The sequence below is a fragment of the Coregonus clupeaformis genome, chromosome 31 (assembly GCF_020615455.1).
Source record: "Coregonus clupeaformis isolate EN_2021a chromosome 31, ASM2061545v1, whole genome shotgun sequence".
NCBI lineage: Eukaryota > Metazoa > Chordata > Actinopteri > Salmoniformes > Salmonidae > Coregonus > Coregonus clupeaformis.
The window spans coordinates 3,774,229-3,794,460 of record NC_059222.1 but is presented as its reverse complement, the minus strand read 5'-3'; the positions used below and the strand labels follow the sequence as shown (position 1 = coordinate 3,794,460).

The 20,232-nt window shown below is 45.0% G+C and overlaps 1 protein-coding gene across 2 annotated transcripts in view; it reads left to right on the top strand.

Moving 5' to 3' along the window:
• The window catches only part of LOC121547161 (sarcoplasmic/endoplasmic reticulum calcium ATPase 1), a 49,396-nt gene extending 33,961 nt beyond the window's left edge, over window positions 1–15,435 (top strand). The window contains exons 9-21 of one of the 2 annotated variants that reach the window (XM_041858285.2): window positions 528–694; window positions 859–947; window positions 1,561–1,663; window positions 2,002–2,250; window positions 2,526–2,744; window positions 2,920–3,031; window positions 8,319–8,545; window positions 8,764–8,984; window positions 9,324–9,526; window positions 9,753–9,972; window positions 10,177–10,294; window positions 12,480–12,597; window positions 15,130–15,435. In XM_041858285.2, coding sequence (XP_041714219.1) covers window positions 528–694; window positions 859–947; window positions 1,561–1,663; window positions 2,002–2,250; window positions 2,526–2,744; window positions 2,920–3,031; window positions 8,319–8,545; window positions 8,764–8,984; window positions 9,324–9,526; window positions 9,753–9,972; window positions 10,177–10,294; window positions 12,480–12,597; window positions 15,130–15,137 — 2,054 coding nt within the window. In that variant the 3' untranslated portion in view covers window positions 15,138–15,435. Of the gene's footprint in view, window positions 1–527; window positions 695–858; window positions 948–1,560; window positions 1,664–2,001; window positions 2,251–2,525; window positions 2,745–2,919; window positions 3,032–8,318; window positions 8,546–8,763; window positions 8,985–9,323; window positions 9,527–9,752; window positions 9,973–10,176; window positions 10,295–12,479; window positions 12,598–13,149; window positions 13,195–15,129 lie in introns of those variants that run through there. The other variant, XM_041858286.2, reaches the window with a different exon arrangement.
• The last annotated feature ends 4,797 nt before the right edge of the window (window positions 15,436–20,232 follow it).

Below are 20,232 nucleotides of genomic sequence, written 5' to 3'. Positions count from 1 at the left end.
TAGAGTGGGTCCAGGGAGTCTGGGATGATAGTGTTGATGTGAGCCATGACCATACTTTCAAAGCATTTCATGGCTACAGATGTGAGTGATACTACGTGGCGATAGTCATTTAGACAGGTTACCTTGGCATTCTTGGGCACAGGGACTATGGTGGTCTCCTTGAAACATGTAGGTATTACAGACTGGGTCAGAGAGAGGTTGAAAATATCAGTGAAGACACTTGCCAGCTGGTCAGCGGATGCTCTGAGTACACGTCCTTTTAATCCTTCTTGTGAATGTTAACCTGTTTAATGATCTTACTCCCATCGGCTATGGAGTGTGTGCACGTGTGCGTGTCCGTGTGTGCTGTGTGTATGTGTGTGTGTGTGTGTGTGTGTGTGTGCGTAGTTGTTCAGGTATGTGCGGTTGTGCGGTTGACACACAATGTTTGTTGTTTGTGATATTCAGTTGTGACAATGTGCATGTCATTCTCACTGTGTCACTACTATTTGATTTACTCACGGTTTCCACCATCATCTCTCTACAAGGTCTTCCTGCCGTCATCACTACCTGCCTGGCTCTCGGTACCCGCCGTATGGCCAAGAAGAATGCCATTGTCCGCTCTCTGCCCTCTGTGGAGACCCTGGGTTGCACCTCCGTCATCTGCTCTGACAAGACCGGAACCCTGACCACCAACCAGATGTGTGTGACCAAGGTGGGTCCATGTTTCGTCCCCCGAACTTATATAATGGTGCCTGCCAAGGTTGCCAACATTGGGCAGAGTATTGTTCACAGGTGACCGATTTGGGCACATTCAGACACCTACGCACACAAACTGAACAGTAATTTCACAACTTCCCTTCATTTCTTTCTGTCTAGATGTTCATCATCAAGAATGTTCATGGCAACCATGTCAACCTGGACATGTTTGACATCTCCGGCTCCAAGTACACCCCCGAGGGAGAGGTGTAAGTAGTCCCGCTTCCGTGGCAACCGCCTCTAACTTTATGACAAATGTACCATTCTTGTCCAACATAAAGCTTCCAACCTCATTCTCTTTATTCCCCCTTTCTCCTCATATATTCACCCTTTATCCTCCCTCTTACCCTCTGTCAATCTCTCTCTCTTTTTCTTCCACCTGTGTGAGTGTGATTTGAAGGAGTCAGGCACAGGAGGGTAAATCACAGAATACAGAGTTTATTCCGTAGGACACAGTTACGCTGGATAGCGTCAACAGCACAGGGCGTAATACAGGCGCACTGGAACACAATACAGGCACACGGGGAGAAATAACCCTGGCAATACAAAGTACGGGTAGCTCAACCGAGCTACACTCATCTTCACATAAAACAATCTACCACAAGGACAAGGGGGCAGAGGGAACACTTATACACAGACTAATGAGGGGATTTGAACCAGGTGTGTGTAATTGACAAGACAAGACAAATGGAATGATGATATATGGAGCGGTAGTGCCTAGTAAGCCGGTGACGACGAACGCCGAAGCCTGCCCGAACAAGGAGGGGAGGCAGCCTCGGCGGAAGTCGTGACACCACCTCTCCATATCTCTTCCTCTCTTAGCTCACAGGAAGGTGTTAAGACCCCCTGCGGATCCTATGATGGCCTTGTTGAGCTGGCAACCATCAGCTCCCTGTGCAATGACTCCTCTCTGGACTACAACGAAGTAATTCATTGATTTATTTGTTATTTATTTATCTCATTCATTCATTCTATCAAAATGTCAGTTTTCATATCAAGTTCTTGGTATGACGCTCATTTTCTTCTGTAGTCCCCTAAACACAGATAAAACAACATGGCTAACACAGATCTATGCTCTGACAATGTCATTGTGATAGAAAGCTTGGCAACTGAAATGTGCTTCTTTGCAGTCATGGCTAACACACATCAAATAACACGTTTTATGATTACAGAACATGTCCCGTTGCTGTAGATTTTGCCCTCTGCTTCTTCTTAACTTCCTTCCTCTGACACTTTCTCTCTATCTCTTTCCCTTCCCTTCAGGCGAAGAAGATCTATGAGAAGGTGGGTGAGGCCACCGAGACCGCCATGTGCTGCCTGGTTGAAAAGATGAACGTGTTCAACTCCAACGTTACCGGCCTGTCCAAGCCTGATAGAGCCAATGCCTGTTGCGCTGTGATCAAGCAGCTGATGAAGAAGGAATTCACCCTGGAGTTCTCCCGTGACAGGAAGTCCATGTCTGTGTACTGCACCCCCGTCAAGGGCGATGGCGGAGCTAAAATGTTTGTGAAGGTCAGCTCCTCTCTCTCTCTCCACTTTCTAGCTCTCTTCTTCTATTCCTCTTCCTCTAATGCCTTCGTGTCAAACATGGGCTTATGCCATATTATTCCGTTGCAAGCAGATAATTAGCCAATCAATTATAGCCTGATCGCTGAGGCTTTTAGCTGGACAGCAAATTAGAAATAGCTTTCTACTCAACAATTCTACTCGACAACTCTGTTCAAAGCAGTAAAGAAGGTCCATTTGTGAAAACCCAGCCTCTCTCCGTTTTCCTCCTCGCCCAATAGGGCGCCCCCGAGGGTGTCATTGACAGATGTGCCTATGTTCGTGTTGGAACCACCCGCGTTCCCCTGACTGGTGCCGTCAAGGACAAGATCTTGGCTGTGATCAAGGAATGGGGTTGCGGCCGCGATACCCTGCGTTGCCTGGCCCTCGCCACCCGTGACACTCCCCTGAAGGTTGAGGAAATGAAGCTTGAGGATGCCACCAAGTTCATTGATTACGAGGTCTGTATCTGTAGATAGATGGATGTATGGATGGATGGATGGATGGATGGGTGGACAGGAGGATGGATAGATGAGAGGATGGATGGATGGATACATGGCTAGATTGCTTGATGGATAGATGAATGGGTGGATGTCTACCATCCTCACATTACTCCCTCTCTCCCCTCATCCCCAGACTGACTTGACCTTCGTTGGCTGTGTTGGTATGCTGGATCCCCCGCGTAAGGAGGTTACGCCTGCCATTCAGCTGTGCAAAGCTGCTGGAATCCGCGTCATTATGATCACTGGTTAGTGTACCACTACCTCCTCTCCTCCAGCACTCATACCCAATACAGACTGCTACCCTGTTTGTTGTGTCTGCTACAGCGCATTCGGAAAGTATTCAGAGCCCTTCACTTTTTCCACATTTTGTTACGCTACAGCCTTATTCTAAAATGGATTAAATACATGTTTTCCCTCATCAATCTACACACAATACCCCATTAAGACAAAGCGAAAACAGGTTTTTTGAATAAAAAAAAACAGAAATTCCTTATTTACATAACTATTCAGACCCTTTGCTATGAGACTTGAAATTGAGCTCAGGTGCATCCTGTTTCCATTGATCATCCTTGAGATGTTTTTACAACTTCATTGATGATGGGATGGGGGATGGCTGCCGTTTTATGGACTCTTAACCAACTGTGCTATTTTGTGTGTTTTTTCCGCATTGTTTGTAACTTATTTTGTACATAATATTGCTGCTACCGTCTCTTATGACCGAAAAGAGCTTGTGGACATCAGAACAGCGATTACTCAACTTGAACTGGACGAATAATTGTTATTTTATGAGTCGGAGGAGAGGGATTCGCTCCAAACACCCGACAGGGCCCTCATCCCCGTCATTCGCAGTAGAAAGAAAATGAGATATCGCGGAAGGAGATCGGGGTGCTTGGTAAGGAGCTGGCGACGAGTGGCTAATCTGCCTTTGCCATCAATACTATTGGCCAACTTACAATCGCTTGATAATAAAGTGGATGAACTACAGGCACGAATATCCTACCAACGGGACATTAAAAACTGTAATATCTTATGTTTCACTGAGTCGTGGCTGAACGATGACATGAATAACATACAGCTGGCGGGTTATACACTGTATCTGAAGGATAGAACAGCAGCCTCTGGTAAGACAAGGGGTGGCAGTCTATGTATATTTGTAAACAACAGCTGGTGCACGATATCTAAGGAAGTCTCAAGGTTTTGCCTGAGGTAGAGTATCTCATGATAAGCTGTAGACCACACTATCTACCAAGAGAGTTTTCATCTATATTCTTCGTAGCTGTCTATTTACCACCACAAACCGATGCTGGCACTAAGACCGCACTCAATGAACTGTATACGGCCGTAAGCAAAAAGGAAAACGCTCATCCAGAGGGGGCACTCCTAGTGGCCGGGGACTTTAATGCAGGGAAACTTAAATCCGTTTTAACTCATTTCTACCAGCATGTTAAATGTGCAACCAAAGGGAAAAAAACTCTAGACCACCTCTACTCCACACACAGAGATGCGTACAAAGCTCTCCCTCGCCCTCCATTTGGAAAATCTGGCCATAATTCTATCCTCCTGATTCATGCTTACAGGCAAAAACTAAAGCAGGAAGCACCAGTGACTCGGTCAATGAAAAAAGTGGTCAGATGAAGCAGATGCTAAACTACAGGACTGTTTTGCAAGCACAGACTGGAATATGTTCCGGGATTTTTCCGATGGCATTGAGGAGTACACCACATCAGTCACTGGCTTCATCAATAAGTGCATCGATGATGTTGTCCCCACAGTGACTGTACGTACATACCCCAACCAGAAGCCATGGATTACAGGCAACATCCGAACTGAGCTAAAGGGTAGAGCTGCCGCTTTCATGGAGCGGGACTCTAACCCGGAAGCTTATAAGAAATCCCGCTATGCCCTCCGACGAACCATCAACAGGCAAAGCGTCAATACAGGACTGAGATCGAATCGTACTACAGTGGCTCCGACGCTCGTCAGATGTGGCAGGGCTTGCAAACTATTACAGACTACAAAGGGAAGCACAGCCGCGAGCTGCCCAGTGACACGAGCCTACCAGATGAGCTAAATTACTTCTATGCTCGCTTCGACGCAAGTAACACTGAAACATGCATGAGAGCATCAGCTGTTCCGAATGACTGTGTGATCACGCTCTCCGTAGCCGATGTGAGTAAGACCTTTAAACAGGTCAACATTCATAAGGGCGCAGAGCCAGACGGATTACCAGGACGTGTACTCCGAGTATGCACTGACCAACTTGCCAGTGTCTGTCTGAGTCTGTAATGCCAGCATGTTTCAAGCAGACCACCATAGTCCCTGTGCCCAAGAACACTAAGGTAACCTGCCTAAATGACTACTGACCTGTAGCACTGACGTCTGTAGTCATGAAGTGTTTTGAAAGGCTGGTTATGGCTCACATCAACACCATTATCCCAGAAACCCTAGACCCACTCTAATTTGCATATCGCCCCAACAGATCCACAGATGATGCAAGCTCTATTGCGCTCCACACTGCCCTTTCACATCTGGACAAAAGGAACACTTACGTGAGAATGCTATTCATTGACTACAGCTCAGCGTTGAAAACCATAGTGCCCTCAAAGCTCATCACTAAGCTAAGGACCCTGGGACTAAACATCTCCCTCTGCAACTGGATCCTGGACTTCCTGACAGGCCGCCCCCACGTGGTAAGTGTAGGTAACAACACAGCCGCCACACTGATCCTCAACACGGGGGCCCTTCGGGGATGTGTGCTCAGTCCCCTCCTGTACTCCCTGTTCACTCATGACTGCATGGCCAGGCACGACTCCAACACCATCATTAAGTTTGCCGATGACACAACAGTGGTAGGCCTGATCACCGACAACGACGAGACAGCCTATAGGGAGGAGGTCAGAGACCTGACCGTGTGGTGTCAGGACAGCAACCTCTTCCTCAATGTGATCAAGACAAAGGAGATGATTGTGGACTACAGCAAAAAGAAGAGGACCGAGCATGCCCCCATTCTCATCGACAGGGCTGTGGTGGAGCAGGTTGAGAGCTTCAAGTTCCTTGGTGTCCACATCACCAACAAACTAACATGGTCCAAGCACACCAAGATAGTCGTGAAGAGGGCACGACAAAACCTATTCCCCCTAAGCACACTGAAAAGATTTGGCATGGGTCCTCAGATCCTCAAAAGGTTATTCAGCTGCACCATCGAGAGCATCCTGACTGGTTGCATCACTGCCTGGTATGGCAACTGCTCGGCCTCCAACCGTAAGGGTAGTGTGTATGGCCCAGTACATCACTGGATCCAAGCTTCCTGCCATCCAGGACCTCTATGCCAGACGGTGTCAGAGGAAGGCCATAAAAATTGTCAAAGACTCCAGTCACCCTAGTCATAGACTGTTCTCTCTGCTACCGCACGGCAAGCGATACCGGAGCGCCAAGTCTAGGTCCAGAAGGCTTCTAAACAGCTTCTACCCCCAAGCCATAAGACTCCTGAACATCTAACCAAATGGCTACCCAGAGTATTTGCATTGCCCCCCACCCCTCTTTTACGCTGCTGCTACTCTCTGTTTATTATCTATGCATAGTCACTTTAATGACTCTACCTACATGTACATATTACCTCAATTACCTCGACTAACCAGTGCCCCTGCACATTGACTCGGTACCGGTACCCCCTGTATATAGCCTCGCTATTGTTATTTTTACTGCTGCTCTTTAATTATTTCTTACTTTTATTTTTCGTATTATTTCGTATACGTATATTTTCGTATTTATATTGTATTTTTGTGTGATTTTTTTGGGGGTATTCTTTCTTAAAACTGCATTGTTGGTTAAGGGCTTGTGAGTAAGCATTTCACTGTAAGGTCTACACCTGTTGTATTCGGCGCATGTGACAAATACAATTTGATTTGATTTGAGTCCACCTGTGGTAATTTCAATTGATTGGACATGATTTGGAAAGGCACACACCTGTCTATATAAGGTCCCACAGTTTACAGTGCATGTCAGAGCCATGAGGTCGAAGAAATTGTCCGTAGAGCTCCGAGACAGGATTGTGTCGAGGCACAGATCTGGGGAAAATATTTCTGCAGCATTGAAGGTCCCCAAGAACACAGTGGCCCCCATCTTTCTTAAATGGAAGAAGTTTGGAACCACCAAGACTCTTCCTGGAGCTGGCCGCCCGGCCAAACTGAGCAATCGGGGGAGAAGGGCCTTGGTCAGGGAGGTGACCAAGAACCCGATGGTCACTCTGACAGAGCTCCAGAGTTCCTCTATGGAGATGGGAGAACATTCCAGAAGGACAACCATCTCTGCAGCACTTCACCAATCAGGCCTTTATGGTAGAAGGGTCAGACGGAAGCCACTGCTCAGTTAAAGGCACATGACAGCCCGCTTGGAGTTTGCCAAAAGGCACCTAAATGACTCTCAGACCATGAGAAACAAGATTCTCTGGTCTGATGAAACCAAGATTGAACTCTTTGGGCTGAATGCCAAACGTCACGTCTGGAGGAAACCAGGCACCGCTCTTCACCTGGCCAATACCATAGCTACGGTGAAGCATGGTGGTGGCAGCATCATGCTGTAGGGATGTTTTTCAGCTGCAGGAAATGGGAGACTAGTCAGGATCGAGGGAAAGATGAACGGAGTAAAGTACAGAGAGATCCTTGATGAAAACCTGCTCCAGAGCTTTCAGGACCTCAGACTGGGGCGAACGTTCACAGGACAACGACCCTAAGCACACAGCCAAGACAACACAGGAGTGGCTTCTGGACAAGTCTCTGAATGTCCTTGAGTGGCCCAGCCAGAGCCCGGACTTGAACCCGATCGAACATCTCTGGAGAGACCTGAAAATGGCTGACAGAGCTTGAGAGGCTCTGCAGAGAAGAATGGGAGAAACTCCCCAAATACAGGTGTGCCAAGCTTGTAGCGTCATACCCAAGAAGACTCCAGGCTGTAATCGCTGCCAAATGTGCTTCAACAAAGTACTGAGTAAAGGGTCTGAATACTTATGTAAATGTGATACTTTGGTTTTTTATTTGTAATACATTTAGGTGAAAAAAGAATCCTGTTTTTGCTTTGTCATTATGGGGTATTGTGTGTAGATTGATGAAGGGGGAAAAACAATTCAACCCTACGTGGAATCCATTTAATCCACGTAGAAAAAGTTAAGGGGTCTGAATACTTTCAGAAAGCACTGTATGTGTCCGATTTCTGTGCCTATTGTGTTTATATCTCTTTTGATATAGATGTCTGTATTCCATGTTGTATTAGCCTGTGTTTATTTTGCTCGTTCTCAGTCACTTATTACCAGTGGTTGAATTGGAGAGAAAATGACGTTCCTGTAAAATTACTGTAAAAAACAACAACATTCAAGTCACCAGTAATTCAGCTCAAAATGTAAAGATTAGTTTCACATTGAAAACGCAGTTCACACGTGTTACCACTCGATTACACCCCTGGTCATTATTACTGTACAGTACACCTTTCTCTTTATCCCTCATCTGATTGGCTAATGTCACCCTTTGACTTCCTCAGGCGACAACAAGGGAACTGCTGTGGCCATCTGCCGTCGTATTGGCATCTTCACAGAGGATGAGGATGTGACTGGAAAGGCTTTCACTGGTCGTGAGTTTGACGACCTGCCCTCATTTGAACTACAAAGCGATGCTGTCAGAAAAGCTAGCTGCTACGCCCGTGTGGAGCCCTCACACAAGTCCAAGATCGTTGGGTTTCTGCAGGGCCAAGACGAGATTACCGCCATGGTGAGGCCATGACATATGTGTAGATATACTTGCAATATACTATGAAATACACACGTCTTCCAACATTTGATAGTAGTGAATCCAAAGTTTACCCCAAAGTCCTGTAACGTAACTGTTAACACACTCAACGTGATAGTGTTCCTCCGCCGATCTTTGAATGACTGACGTGTAAATGCACTTCTTCAACCGACCCTCTCTCTCTCCCTCCCTTAAACCAGACCGGTGATGGAGTGAATGATGCCCCCGCCCTGAAGAAGGCCGAGATTGGCATCGCCATGGGCTCTGGCACTGCCGTTGCCAAGTCTGCCTCTGAGATGGTCCTGGCTGACGACAACTTCTCTTCCATCGTGTCCGCTGTCGAGGAGGGCCGTGCCATCTACAACAACATGAAGCAATTCATCCGCTACCTCATCTCCTCCAACGTTGGTGAGGTGGTCTGGTGAGTATCCTGTCCATACGGGACCAACTGGGTTTGAACCCCGGGCTCTCCGAGACTGTGTTAGCCAGTCAAGCTAAAACCTAGGCATTAGGTTGTATGGTGGGTGTCCGTACGGGACCGACTCGGTTTTGAACCTGGGCTCTCCGAGACTGTGTTAGCCCATCAAGCTAAAGCCTACACATTAGCTCAGGGACCTAAAACGTATCTCCTCCTTGTCCTCCCCATCCTTTCAACTGTAGTCTGCTTTCATGTGTTATCCTCTGGAATGTGTACTTTTCTTTACTTTAAAATTAAAATCTAAATCAATCAATCCCCCTTTTCCTTCCTTCTCTCTCTCAGTATCTTCCTGACTGCCGCCCTGGGTCTGCCCGAGGCTCTTATCCCTGTCCAGCTGCTCTGGGTCAACCTGGTGACTGACGGTCTGCCCGCCACCGCCCTTGGATTCAACCCCCCCGACCTGGACATCATGGGCCGCCGCCCCCGTTCCGCCAAGGAGCCCCTGATCTCCGGCTGGCTGTTCTTCAGATATATGGTCATTGGAGGTAAGCGTGGAAGAAGAGGACGGGGGAACTATCTGTATATGTCCCAAATGGCAACCTATAAGGCTCTGGGCAAAGGTATTGCACTATGAAGGGAATTGGGTGCCATTTATGACGTATCCCCTGTCTGTTTTGCATTAGTAATGTCCTGTAAGGGCTGGTTGAACACCGACAAGGTGTTCACCTCCTGAGTCCATGTCTGACGGTGAGTCTCTTTGGTTCACTCCAGGATATGTCGGTGCCGCCACTGTCGCAGCTGCCGTCTGGTGGTTCATGTACGATCCCACCGGCCCCGGAGTCACCTTCCACCAACTGTCCCACTTCATGCAGTGCCACGACGAGAACGAAGACTTCACCGGCATTGCATGCAAGGTGTTCGAGGCCTCTCCCCCTATGACCATGGCCCTGTCCGTGCTGGTCACCATTGAGATGTCCAACGCCCTCAACAGGTCAGACACAGACCATGCACACACACACACACACACACAACACACACACAGGCACATGCAAAGACACACACATACACAGACGTACATACAAATGCAAGAGCACAGACACACAAGCACATGCACAGGGACTCAAACACGCACACACACACACACACTAATCATGTGATGTTACATTGGCTCCTTTACCCCCCCTTTCCCTTCTAGCTTGTCTGAGAACCAGTCTCTGCTACGCATGCCCCCGTGGAGCAACTTGTGGCTGATTGGAGCCATGGCTCTCTCCATGTCCCTCCACTTCATGATCATCTACGTTGACCCCCTGCCCGTAAGTACTGTCACTCTGGAAATGATCCCATCATATGCTTATACACTGAGTATACTAAACATTAGGAACACCTTCCTAATATTGAGTTGCACTCCCCCCCTCCAAGTTGGCTGGATGTCCTTTGGGTAGTGGACCATTTTTGATGCACACGAGAAACTGTTGAGAGTGAAAAACCCAGCAGCATTGCGGTTCTTGACACAAACCGGTGCACCTACTACCATACTCCATTCAAAGGTCCTTAAATATTTTGTCTTGCCCATTCACCCACTGAATGGCACACATACACAATCCATGTCTCAATTGTCTCAAGGCTTAAAAACCTTCGTTAACCTGTCTCCTCCCCTTCATCTACACGGATTGAAGTGGATTTAACAAGTAACATCAATAGGGTTGTGGCGGTCATGAAATGTTGTTAGCTGGTTATTGTCATGCAAAAGACTGCCGGTCTCACGGTAATTGACTGTTAATTAACATAAACACGTTTACCATCTCCAGTCCTCCATGCATACAAGCCACATACATGCCGCTGATGCGCGCCTTTGGTACATCTGCATTTTAAAAAGTCGAATAAATCAATTGAATATACACCATCACAATAAATCCATTATTTATTTTAGGCAGGTCTAAAGAAACATTATGATATGAAGAAAATGTATTTCAGAAGAACAGAATATGAGTTGGCCTACTGCATGTTATCTGGATATGTATCATGCTATAGGCTGTTGGCTTGTTCATTTAGCAGACAAGATATGCTTATAAGTCCTGTGCCATTATTTTATATTACATGATTTTGCAGTAAGAAGAATATAATTGAACTTAGCTGAATAAAATAGAAAGGATATTTCTTTCTATTCTTCTATCGAGAGTGCGCATAAGTTGCTATGTTGACCGTAAAAGTGATCATTTGAAACAGGTCCTATATGCTAGATTTAGAGTTATTGGGCAACTTTAGTTGTGAATGATACAAACCTTAGAATGTCTTAGAAATCAAAACATATATGGGCTGCATGATGCGACTATAGGCTATTAAAGATTTGAGAAAGTCGCAAAAAAAGTTTGCGCTCTGTTCAAATTGCCTCAGGCTGCACACATCAGACTATTCTCAATTCTTGTCTTTACTAATATGTAAAATGAGTTTTGATTTAGAATGGCCCATTATCAAATAGGCAGGAACAGGGGAAAGAGGAAAAAGACATGTCATCCGTATGCACTCCAATAGCAAATGGAGGCCACTTTCCCACTGGTTCATTTCACTCATGTCAGGTAGGCTACTCCAGTTATTTCGGTGCGCAACAGGTGATATTCCGCCCAAACTCTGTATGCCATGGGCTCTCCAACCCTGTTCCTGCAGCTTCCCAGTGCTTAATTTTGGAAACCAATTGAAATCTATTCGGGAACATCAATAGTAACATGTTTTCACAATGAACTATTTCATTAAACTGTTGACAGCCCTTCTCTGTATTGTATAACGGAACAATCATTATTTTAATTCAAGGTGTTTTTCAGGATTGGGCTCATATATAGTACTATGAATATGTATAAGCTTATGCATATGGATATTTTGAATTAAACATCACCTTAGAAAGCATTGCCCATTTCATTGTGTTAGGCTTTGAAACAGCATCCACAATGACCATGTTTTCCACATAGTTTCAACCTGTTGTTGAACTTCTTTCTTCAAATTGATCAATCACAGTGAAGTCAGTTTTAAAGTGTTTGATGTGATTTTCGAGAGCATTTGCATTGATGTCAGAGTGGTTAGAGGGACAACAGAGCCCTGAGTACCAGGTCGTTAGCGACTTGATGATCATTAGCGAGTTGGGCACTACCAACACATGTCCAGAGTGCATAAGAGGACATTACTGTGACTCAACAGTCACATAGAATTTTACTGTGTTCATGACCGCCGGTGTGACGGTAATACGGTCACCGCAACAGCCCTAGACATCAATAAGGGATCATAGCTTTCACCTGGATTCACCTGGTCAGTCTATGTCATGGAAAGAGCAGGTGTTCTTAATGTTTTGTATCAGTGTATGCTTAATCAATTAATCAATTAGACATTTATATTGCTGAGTGGACCTATGGTCTTTTTGTGCACCTTGGGGAGTATTTTTTTGTCAGTAGTTTGTCAGTAGTTCTTCCCTAATAACCCTCTCTTTTCCTCTCCTCTTCTCCCACCCAGATGGTCTTCAAGTTGACTCACTTGAACCCAGAGCAGTGGATGATTGTCCTAAAACTCTCTTTCCCTGTCATCCTGATTGACGAGGTGTTGAAGTTTGTCGCCCGTAACTACCTGGAGAGTAAGTGTGCCTCTAACACACACAGATATACACACACACACACACTCTCTCTCTCACACACATGCACACACTGAACACATTGAACACATTGAACACATCTTTACAATGGTAACCAAATGATGTTATTCTATCCTTGTATTTGCAAGCAATTCTGCTTCTAAAGTCTTTGGAATAACAGTTATATCCTAGCATTCCTCGGTTCTCTATTTGAATAACAGCTTTGATAAAATTCTTACCTTCACCCTTGTTATCTTTTATTTGGTATGAACTGAATAATCCTTCCATCTGGTTAAGACAATTTGTATAATAATTATCATGATTCTCTTCTTGTTAAACCTCCTCTAAATGTCTCGCGCCATCCTTAATTATATTGTTTCTATCACTTTATCATCTGCTCTCACTGCCTGCGTTTCTTCATTGTCTCTAAACTCCCCTTTCTCTTTCTCTTTCTCCAACTCCCTGTATTCCATCTGTATCTTTATACTCACTCGCACCTCTTTCTTTTATTTCATCATATAACTCCATCCTTTCATCCCTTCATCTTTTTTACAGACTAATCCTGCCTACCACCCACCATTAGCCTGTAACTACAGCAAGGTATCCCACCATCTGCATCGCTAGCGGTTCTCTCTTTGTGTGTATGCCATTGTGTTTATGTCAGAAGAGTGTGTGCAAAGTGAATCTGTACAACCTGCCGAAGTTGTGTTCTTGTTGTTTTCAGTCATTCCAGTGATCTCTAGCCTATATGCTCAAACATGTGTTGACATATGCGACTTCTGTATTGTATATTTACTGCCCTGTATTCTGCTGGTCTGGTCAATGGATGTTGTTTTCCACTCTTATATGTATCATTTGTATCAGTGAGATGTTAGTATCAGTGGGCTTTGGGGATTTGTTGCTGGAGAGAACCTGGATCTAGCCTTGTCCCAGATCTGTTTGTGCTGTGTAGCCAACTACAATGGTTTTTACATAGAAGTTGGCTATACAGCACAAACAGATCTGAGACCAGGCTATCATGCATTATGTCCTGTTGTTGATGTTGCCAGATGGGTTGTCTAGATGCTTGAGCATTGGTGTGGGGGTCTGAGGGGGTTGAGGTTGTTGCCATGAAATATGAGCTACTATTCCATTAAATTGTGACATACTTTTGGTGATGTAGTGTATGTGGACACCTGCTCGTCGAACATCTCATTCCAAAATCATGGTAATTAATATGGAGTTGGTCCCCCCTTTGCTGCTATTACAGCCTCCATTCTTCTGGGAAGGTTTTCCACTAGATGTTGGAACATTGCTGCGGGGACTTGCTTCAATTCAGCCACAAGAGCATTAGTGAGGTTGAGCACTGATGTTGGGCGATTGGGCTTGGCTCGCAGTCGGCATTCCAATTCATCCAAAAGGTGTTCGATGGGGTTGAGGTCAGGGCTCTGTGCAGGCCAGTCAAGTTCTTCCACACCGATCTCGACAAACCATTTTTGTATGGACCTCGCTTTGTGCACGGGGGCATTGTCATGCTGAAAATGGAAAGGGCCTTCCCCAAACTGTTGCCAAAAGTTGGAAGCACAGAATTGTCTAGAATGTCATTGTATGCTGTAGAGTTAAGATTTCCCTTCACTAGAGCAAAGGGGCCTAGCCCGAACCATGTAAAAGCCCCAGACCATTAATTCAACTTTACAGTTGGAACTATGCATTCAGGCATGTATCGTTCTCCTGGCTCCGCCAAACCCAAATTCATCCGGCGGACTGCCTGATGGTGAAGCGTGATTCATCACTCCAGAGAACGTGTTTCCACTGCTCCAGAGTCCAATGGCGGCGAGCTTTACACATTTACATTTACGTCATTTAGCAGACGCTCTTATCCATTTACAAATTGGTGCATTCACCTTATAGCCAGTGGGATAACCACTTTACAAAGTTTTATTTTTTTTGGGGGGGTAGAAGGATTACTTTATCCTATCCCAGGTATTCCTTAAAGAGGTGGGGTTTCAAATGTCTCCGGAAGGTGGTGAGTGACTCCGCTGTCCTGGCGTCGTGAGGGAGCTTGTTCCACCATTGGGGTGCCAGAGCAGCGAACAGTTTTGACTGGGCTGAGTGGGAACTGTGCTTCCGCAGAGGTAGGGGAGCCCGCAGGCCAGAGGTGGATGAACGCAATGCCCTCGTTTGGGTGTAGGGACTGATCAGAGCCTGATCACTCCAGCCGACGCTTGGCATTGTGCATGGTGATCTTAGGCTTGTGTGCTGCTGCTCGGCCATGGAAACCCATTTTATGAAGCTCCCGACAAACAGTTATTGTGCTGACGTTGCTTCCAGAGGCAGTTTGGAACTCTGTAGTATACACTGTCAGCAACGGGTGTGGCTGAAATAGCCGAATACACTAATTTGTATTATGTATTATGAAATAATATAATTATAGTTTCTATGTAATATCATGACATATTACATATCTCTGCTGCTTATGTCATCAGCTTTCATTTAAAACTAACATTGTAGTCAACTCTTTCACTCTGATTTCCTGCTTTTCTTCTTTCACTCTAGAAAAATAGTAGTCTAAAAGAAGAGGAATTAGAGAGGTGGAGAGAAGGACGACGAGGAGAAGGTTGAAAAAGAGGAAGATCACAACCAATGAAACAGGAGCTCTTGTGAGCCAACCAATAAGAGAGGACAACACACAGGAAAATCAATTTTAAAAAACAATAAAACATTCCTGAAAATCCACATAAAAACAACCTCTGTATATGGAAAGAGATTCAACTGGATTGGGGTTCTACCCCACCAAAACAATATTCAGATTTTATTCTAACAAACAATGTATTAAAAATATATTTTTTTGTTAAACCTGGATATTCTTGACTGTTGTGTTTTTTGTTAAGTTTTACCACCATTCATCTCCACAATCCAATTTGTGTTACATTTCTCTACTACTCATTGCTCTATCTGAGTCTCTGCCCCTCTGTGCTCTACATCAGTCCAATGTAGGAGAGAAGTAGAGCGTCTGCTAAATGACTAAATATGTAAATGTAAATGTAAAGTACTCCCCATGGCTCAGTTGGTAGAGCATGGCATGGGCATGTTTTATTCATGTTAGGCTGTCAACCATGTCCAATTACCATCTCCATGCCCATGTTTCAAAAGCCAATCTTTTATAGCTTCTTTTTTCTTTGGAAGTTTTGGTTGTTTCGCAACAAAACTGACGCGTGCACAACTATGGAGCAAAATTGATGGGATTGGCTTAGATTGTTGACAACATGTTAACTATATTTCGTCTCCAATGTTTATTGAAAACATAAATACATTTGCACAATGAGCACTTGTTGCCTCTCAAATAAATCGTTACAGTTGTTGGTTAGCTAGCTAGCGAATTTTTGCCATATTAGCATTGAAATGAAATCAGTCAAAACATCTCAAAGCAAGACATGGTATCAAGAACAAGATGAAATTAGCAGAAACCAGTCACTTACGATTCCCCACATGGCAGTATCTTGTCATTGTTTTGTAGCTACAGTTGAAGTCGGAAGTTTACATACACCTTAGCCAAATACATTTAAACTCAGTTTCTCACAATTCCTAACATTTAATCCTAGTAAAAATTCCCTGTTTTAGGTCAGTTAGGATCACCACTTTATTTTAAGAATGTGAAATGTCAGAATAATAGTAGGGAGAATTATTTATTTCAGCTTTTATTTCTTTCATCACATTCCCAGTGGGTCAGAAGTTTACATACACTCAATTAGTATTAGGTAGCATTGCCTTTACGTTGTTTAACTTGGGTCAAACGATTCGGGTAGCCTTCCACAAGCTTCCCACAATAAGTTGGGTGAATTTTGGCCCATTCCTCCTGACAGAGCTGGTGTAACTGAGTCAGGTTTGTAGGCCTCCTTGCTCGCACACACTTTTTTAGTTCTGCCCACAAATGTTCTATAGGATTGAGGTCAGGGCTTTGTGATGGCCACTCCAATACCTTGACTTTGTTGTCCTTAAGCCATTTTGCCACAACTTTGGAAGTATGCTTGGGGTCATTGTCCATTTGGAAGACCCATTTGTGACCAAGCTTTAACTTCCTGACTGATTTCTTGAGATGTTGCTTCAATATATCCACATAATTTTCCTTCCTCATGATGCCATTTATTTTGTGAAGTGCACCAGGCCCTCCTGCAGCAAAGCACCCCCACATCATGATGCTGCCACACCCGTGCCTCATTGTTGGGATGGTGTTCTTCGGCTTGCAAGCCACCCCCTTTTTCCTCCAAACAAAACAATGGTTATTTTGGCCAAACAGTTCTATTTTTGTTTCATCAGACCAGAGGACATTTCTCCAAAAAGGACGATTTTTTTCGCCATGTGCAGTTGCCAACCGTAGTCTGGCTTTTTTATGGCGGTTTTGGAGCAGTGGCTTCTTCCTTGCTGAGTGGCCTTTCAGGTTATGTCGATATAGGACTAGTTTTACTGTGGATATAATACTTTTGTACCTGTTTCCTCCAGCATCTTCACAAGGTCCTTTGCTGTTGTTCTGGGATTGATTAGCATTTTCCGCACCAAAGTACATACATCTCTAGGAGACAGCACGTGTCTCCTTCCTGAGCGGTATGACGGCTGTGTGGGCCCATGGTGTTTATACTTGCATACTATTGTTTGTACAGATGAACGTGGTACCTTCAGGCATTTGGAAATTGCTCCCAAGGATGAACCAGACTTGTGGAGGTCTACAATTTTTGGGGGATTTTCCCATGATGTCAAGCAAAGAGGCACTGAGTTTGAAGGTAGGCCTTGAAATACACTGCTCAAACAAATAAAGGGAACACTTAAACAACACATCCTAGATCTGAATGAATGAAATAATCTTATTAAATACTTTTTTCTTTACATTGTTGAATGTGCTGACAACAAAATCACACAAACATTATCAATGGAAATCAAATGTATCAACCCATGGAGGTCTGGATTTGGAGTCACCCTCAAAATTAAAGTGGAAAACCACACTACAGGCTGATCCAACTTTGGTGTAATGTCCTTAAAACAAGTCAAAATGAGGCTCAGTAGTGTGTGTGGCCTCCACATGCCTGTATGACCTCCCTACAATGCCTGGGTATGCTCCTGGACAGTCTGTGGTGCAACGTGGCATTGGTGGATGGAGCGAGACATGATGTCCCAGATGTGCTCAATTGGATTCAGGTCTGGGGAACGGGCGGGCCAGTCCATAGCATCAATGCCTTCCTCTTGCAGGAACTGCTGACACACTCCAGCCACATGAGGTCTAGCATTGTCTTGCATTAGGAGGAACCCAGGGCCAACCGCACCAGCATATGGTCTCACAAGGGGTCTGAGGATCTCATCTCGATACCTAATGGCAGTCAGGCTACCTCTGGCGAGCACATGGAGGGCTGTGCGGCCCCCCAAAGAAATGCCACCCCACACCATGACTGACCCACCGCCAAACCGGTCATGCTGGAGGATGTTGCAGGCAGCAGAACGTTTTCCACGGCGTCTCCAGACTCTGTCACGTCTGTCACATGTGCTCAGTGTGAACCTGCTTTCATCTGTGAAGAGCACAGGGCGCCAGTAGCGAATTTGCCAATCTTGGTGTTCTCTGGCAAATGCCAAACGTCCTGCACGGTGTTGGGCTGTAAGCACAACCCCCACCTGTGGACGTCGGGACCTCATACCACCCTCATGGAGTCATTTGTGGCCTGCTGGAGGTCATTTTGCAGGGCTCTGGCAGTGCTCCTCCTGCTCCTCCTTGCACAAAGGCGGAGGTAGCGGTCCTGCTGCTGGGTTGTTGCCCTCCTACGGCCTCCTCCACGTCTCCTGATGTACTGGCCTGTCTCCTGGTAGCGCCTCCATGCTATGCTCTGGACACTCCGCTGACAGACACAGCAAACCTTCTTGCCACAGCTCACATTGATGTGCCATCCTGGATGAGCTGCACTTCCTGAGCTACTTGTGTGGGTTGTAGACTCCGTCTCATGCTACCACTAGAGTGAAAGCACCGCCAGCATTCAAATGTGACCAAAAGCATAGCCAGGAAGCATAGGAACTGAGAAGTGGTCTGTGGTCACCACCTGCAGAACCACTTCTTTATTGGGGGTGTCTTGCTAATTGCCTATAATTTCCACCTGTTGTCTATTCCATTTGCACAACAGCATGTGAAATTTATTGTCAATCAGTGTTGCTTCCTAAGTGGACAGTTTGATTTCACAGAAGTGTGATTGACTTGGAGTTACATTGTGTTGTTTAAGTGTTTCCTTTATTTTTTTGAGCAGTGTACATCCACAGGTACACCTCCAATTGACTCAAATGATGTCAATTAGCCTATCAGAAGCTTCTAAAGCCATGACATCATTTTTTGGAATTTTCCAAGCTGTTAAAGGCACAGTCAATTTAGTGTATGTAAACTTTGACCCACTGGAATTGTGATACAGTGAATTATAAGTGAAATAATCTGTCTGTAAACAATTGTTGGAAAAATTACTTGTGTCATGCACAAAGTAGATGTCCTAACTGACTTGTCAAAACTATAGTTTGTTAACAAGACATTTGTGGAGTGGTTGAAAAACGAGTTTTAATGACTCCAACCTAAGTGTATGTAAACTTCCGACTTCAACTGTATCTGGCCATCCAGAATCACAACAGCTCATGGACTTTTGCCCCATTGAAGCATGTGCATAATTTTCGTGACATTGTCAGCTATCTATAATCTATAATAATAATCTATAATCTATAATGTTGCACCCCTCCATCTTTCGAAAGATGAAAGGGTAAGACGCTATTGGTTGACTCAACCTGGCAAAAAAGAGCAACATCCAGACAGTGCACAATCGAGACAGAACTGTAGCTAGCTAGCTAGCCAACCTTCTCCAACTTTCTCCTGGACTATCAGCTTTTCATACCACAAGGTAAGTTTAAAAACATCAATTATACTGCAATGGTGATATTAACCGCTAACGTGTGGCTATCGATAGTTTCTGCTTGCTTAGCTGCCTGGCAACCTAGCTAGCTAGCATGGTAGCTGTAAAAAACTATTGGTCGCTAAATCCGAAAAAATGAAGGACCATGTAAAAAACTGTTGGTCACTAAATCCGGCTAGAAGGACCACGTAAAAACGGTTGGCTGGTATGCCATCACCCGTTTGAGCGGTCGGCTGTGAATTCCTTCACCCGCTATATACTTATAACTGATTGGTTTGGTTCTGCCCTCTATAGTGCTGTCTATTTAGAACATGATGTTGAGGCCCATCACTCTACTCTTGATAGTCACCACCACACACACACACAGACACAGCTGTTTCCATTTGAGGATGTTTAATGATTTTTTTGGTAATCTGAATGACATGGAGTCTTATTGTTGTGGTTCTATAAGACAAATATATGCAGTCATGTAAACAGTATTAGTTAAGGGTTATACCTATGCAATACACATATATGTACATGAATAAATGGCAAATGGTATTACACTTACAACATGTCTATAAAGGGCTATAAACACAGCATCAATATCAACATAATCTTATCTTGGATATAGAGAAACTAATTACTTGGATTGACAAAAGGTCAAGATTTATGGCAGCTGGTGCAGGGCAGCTGGGCCCCATCCTTAGACGCTGAGTGCAATGCCGGAGGCTGGCCACGGCTGAAGCAGGTGGCT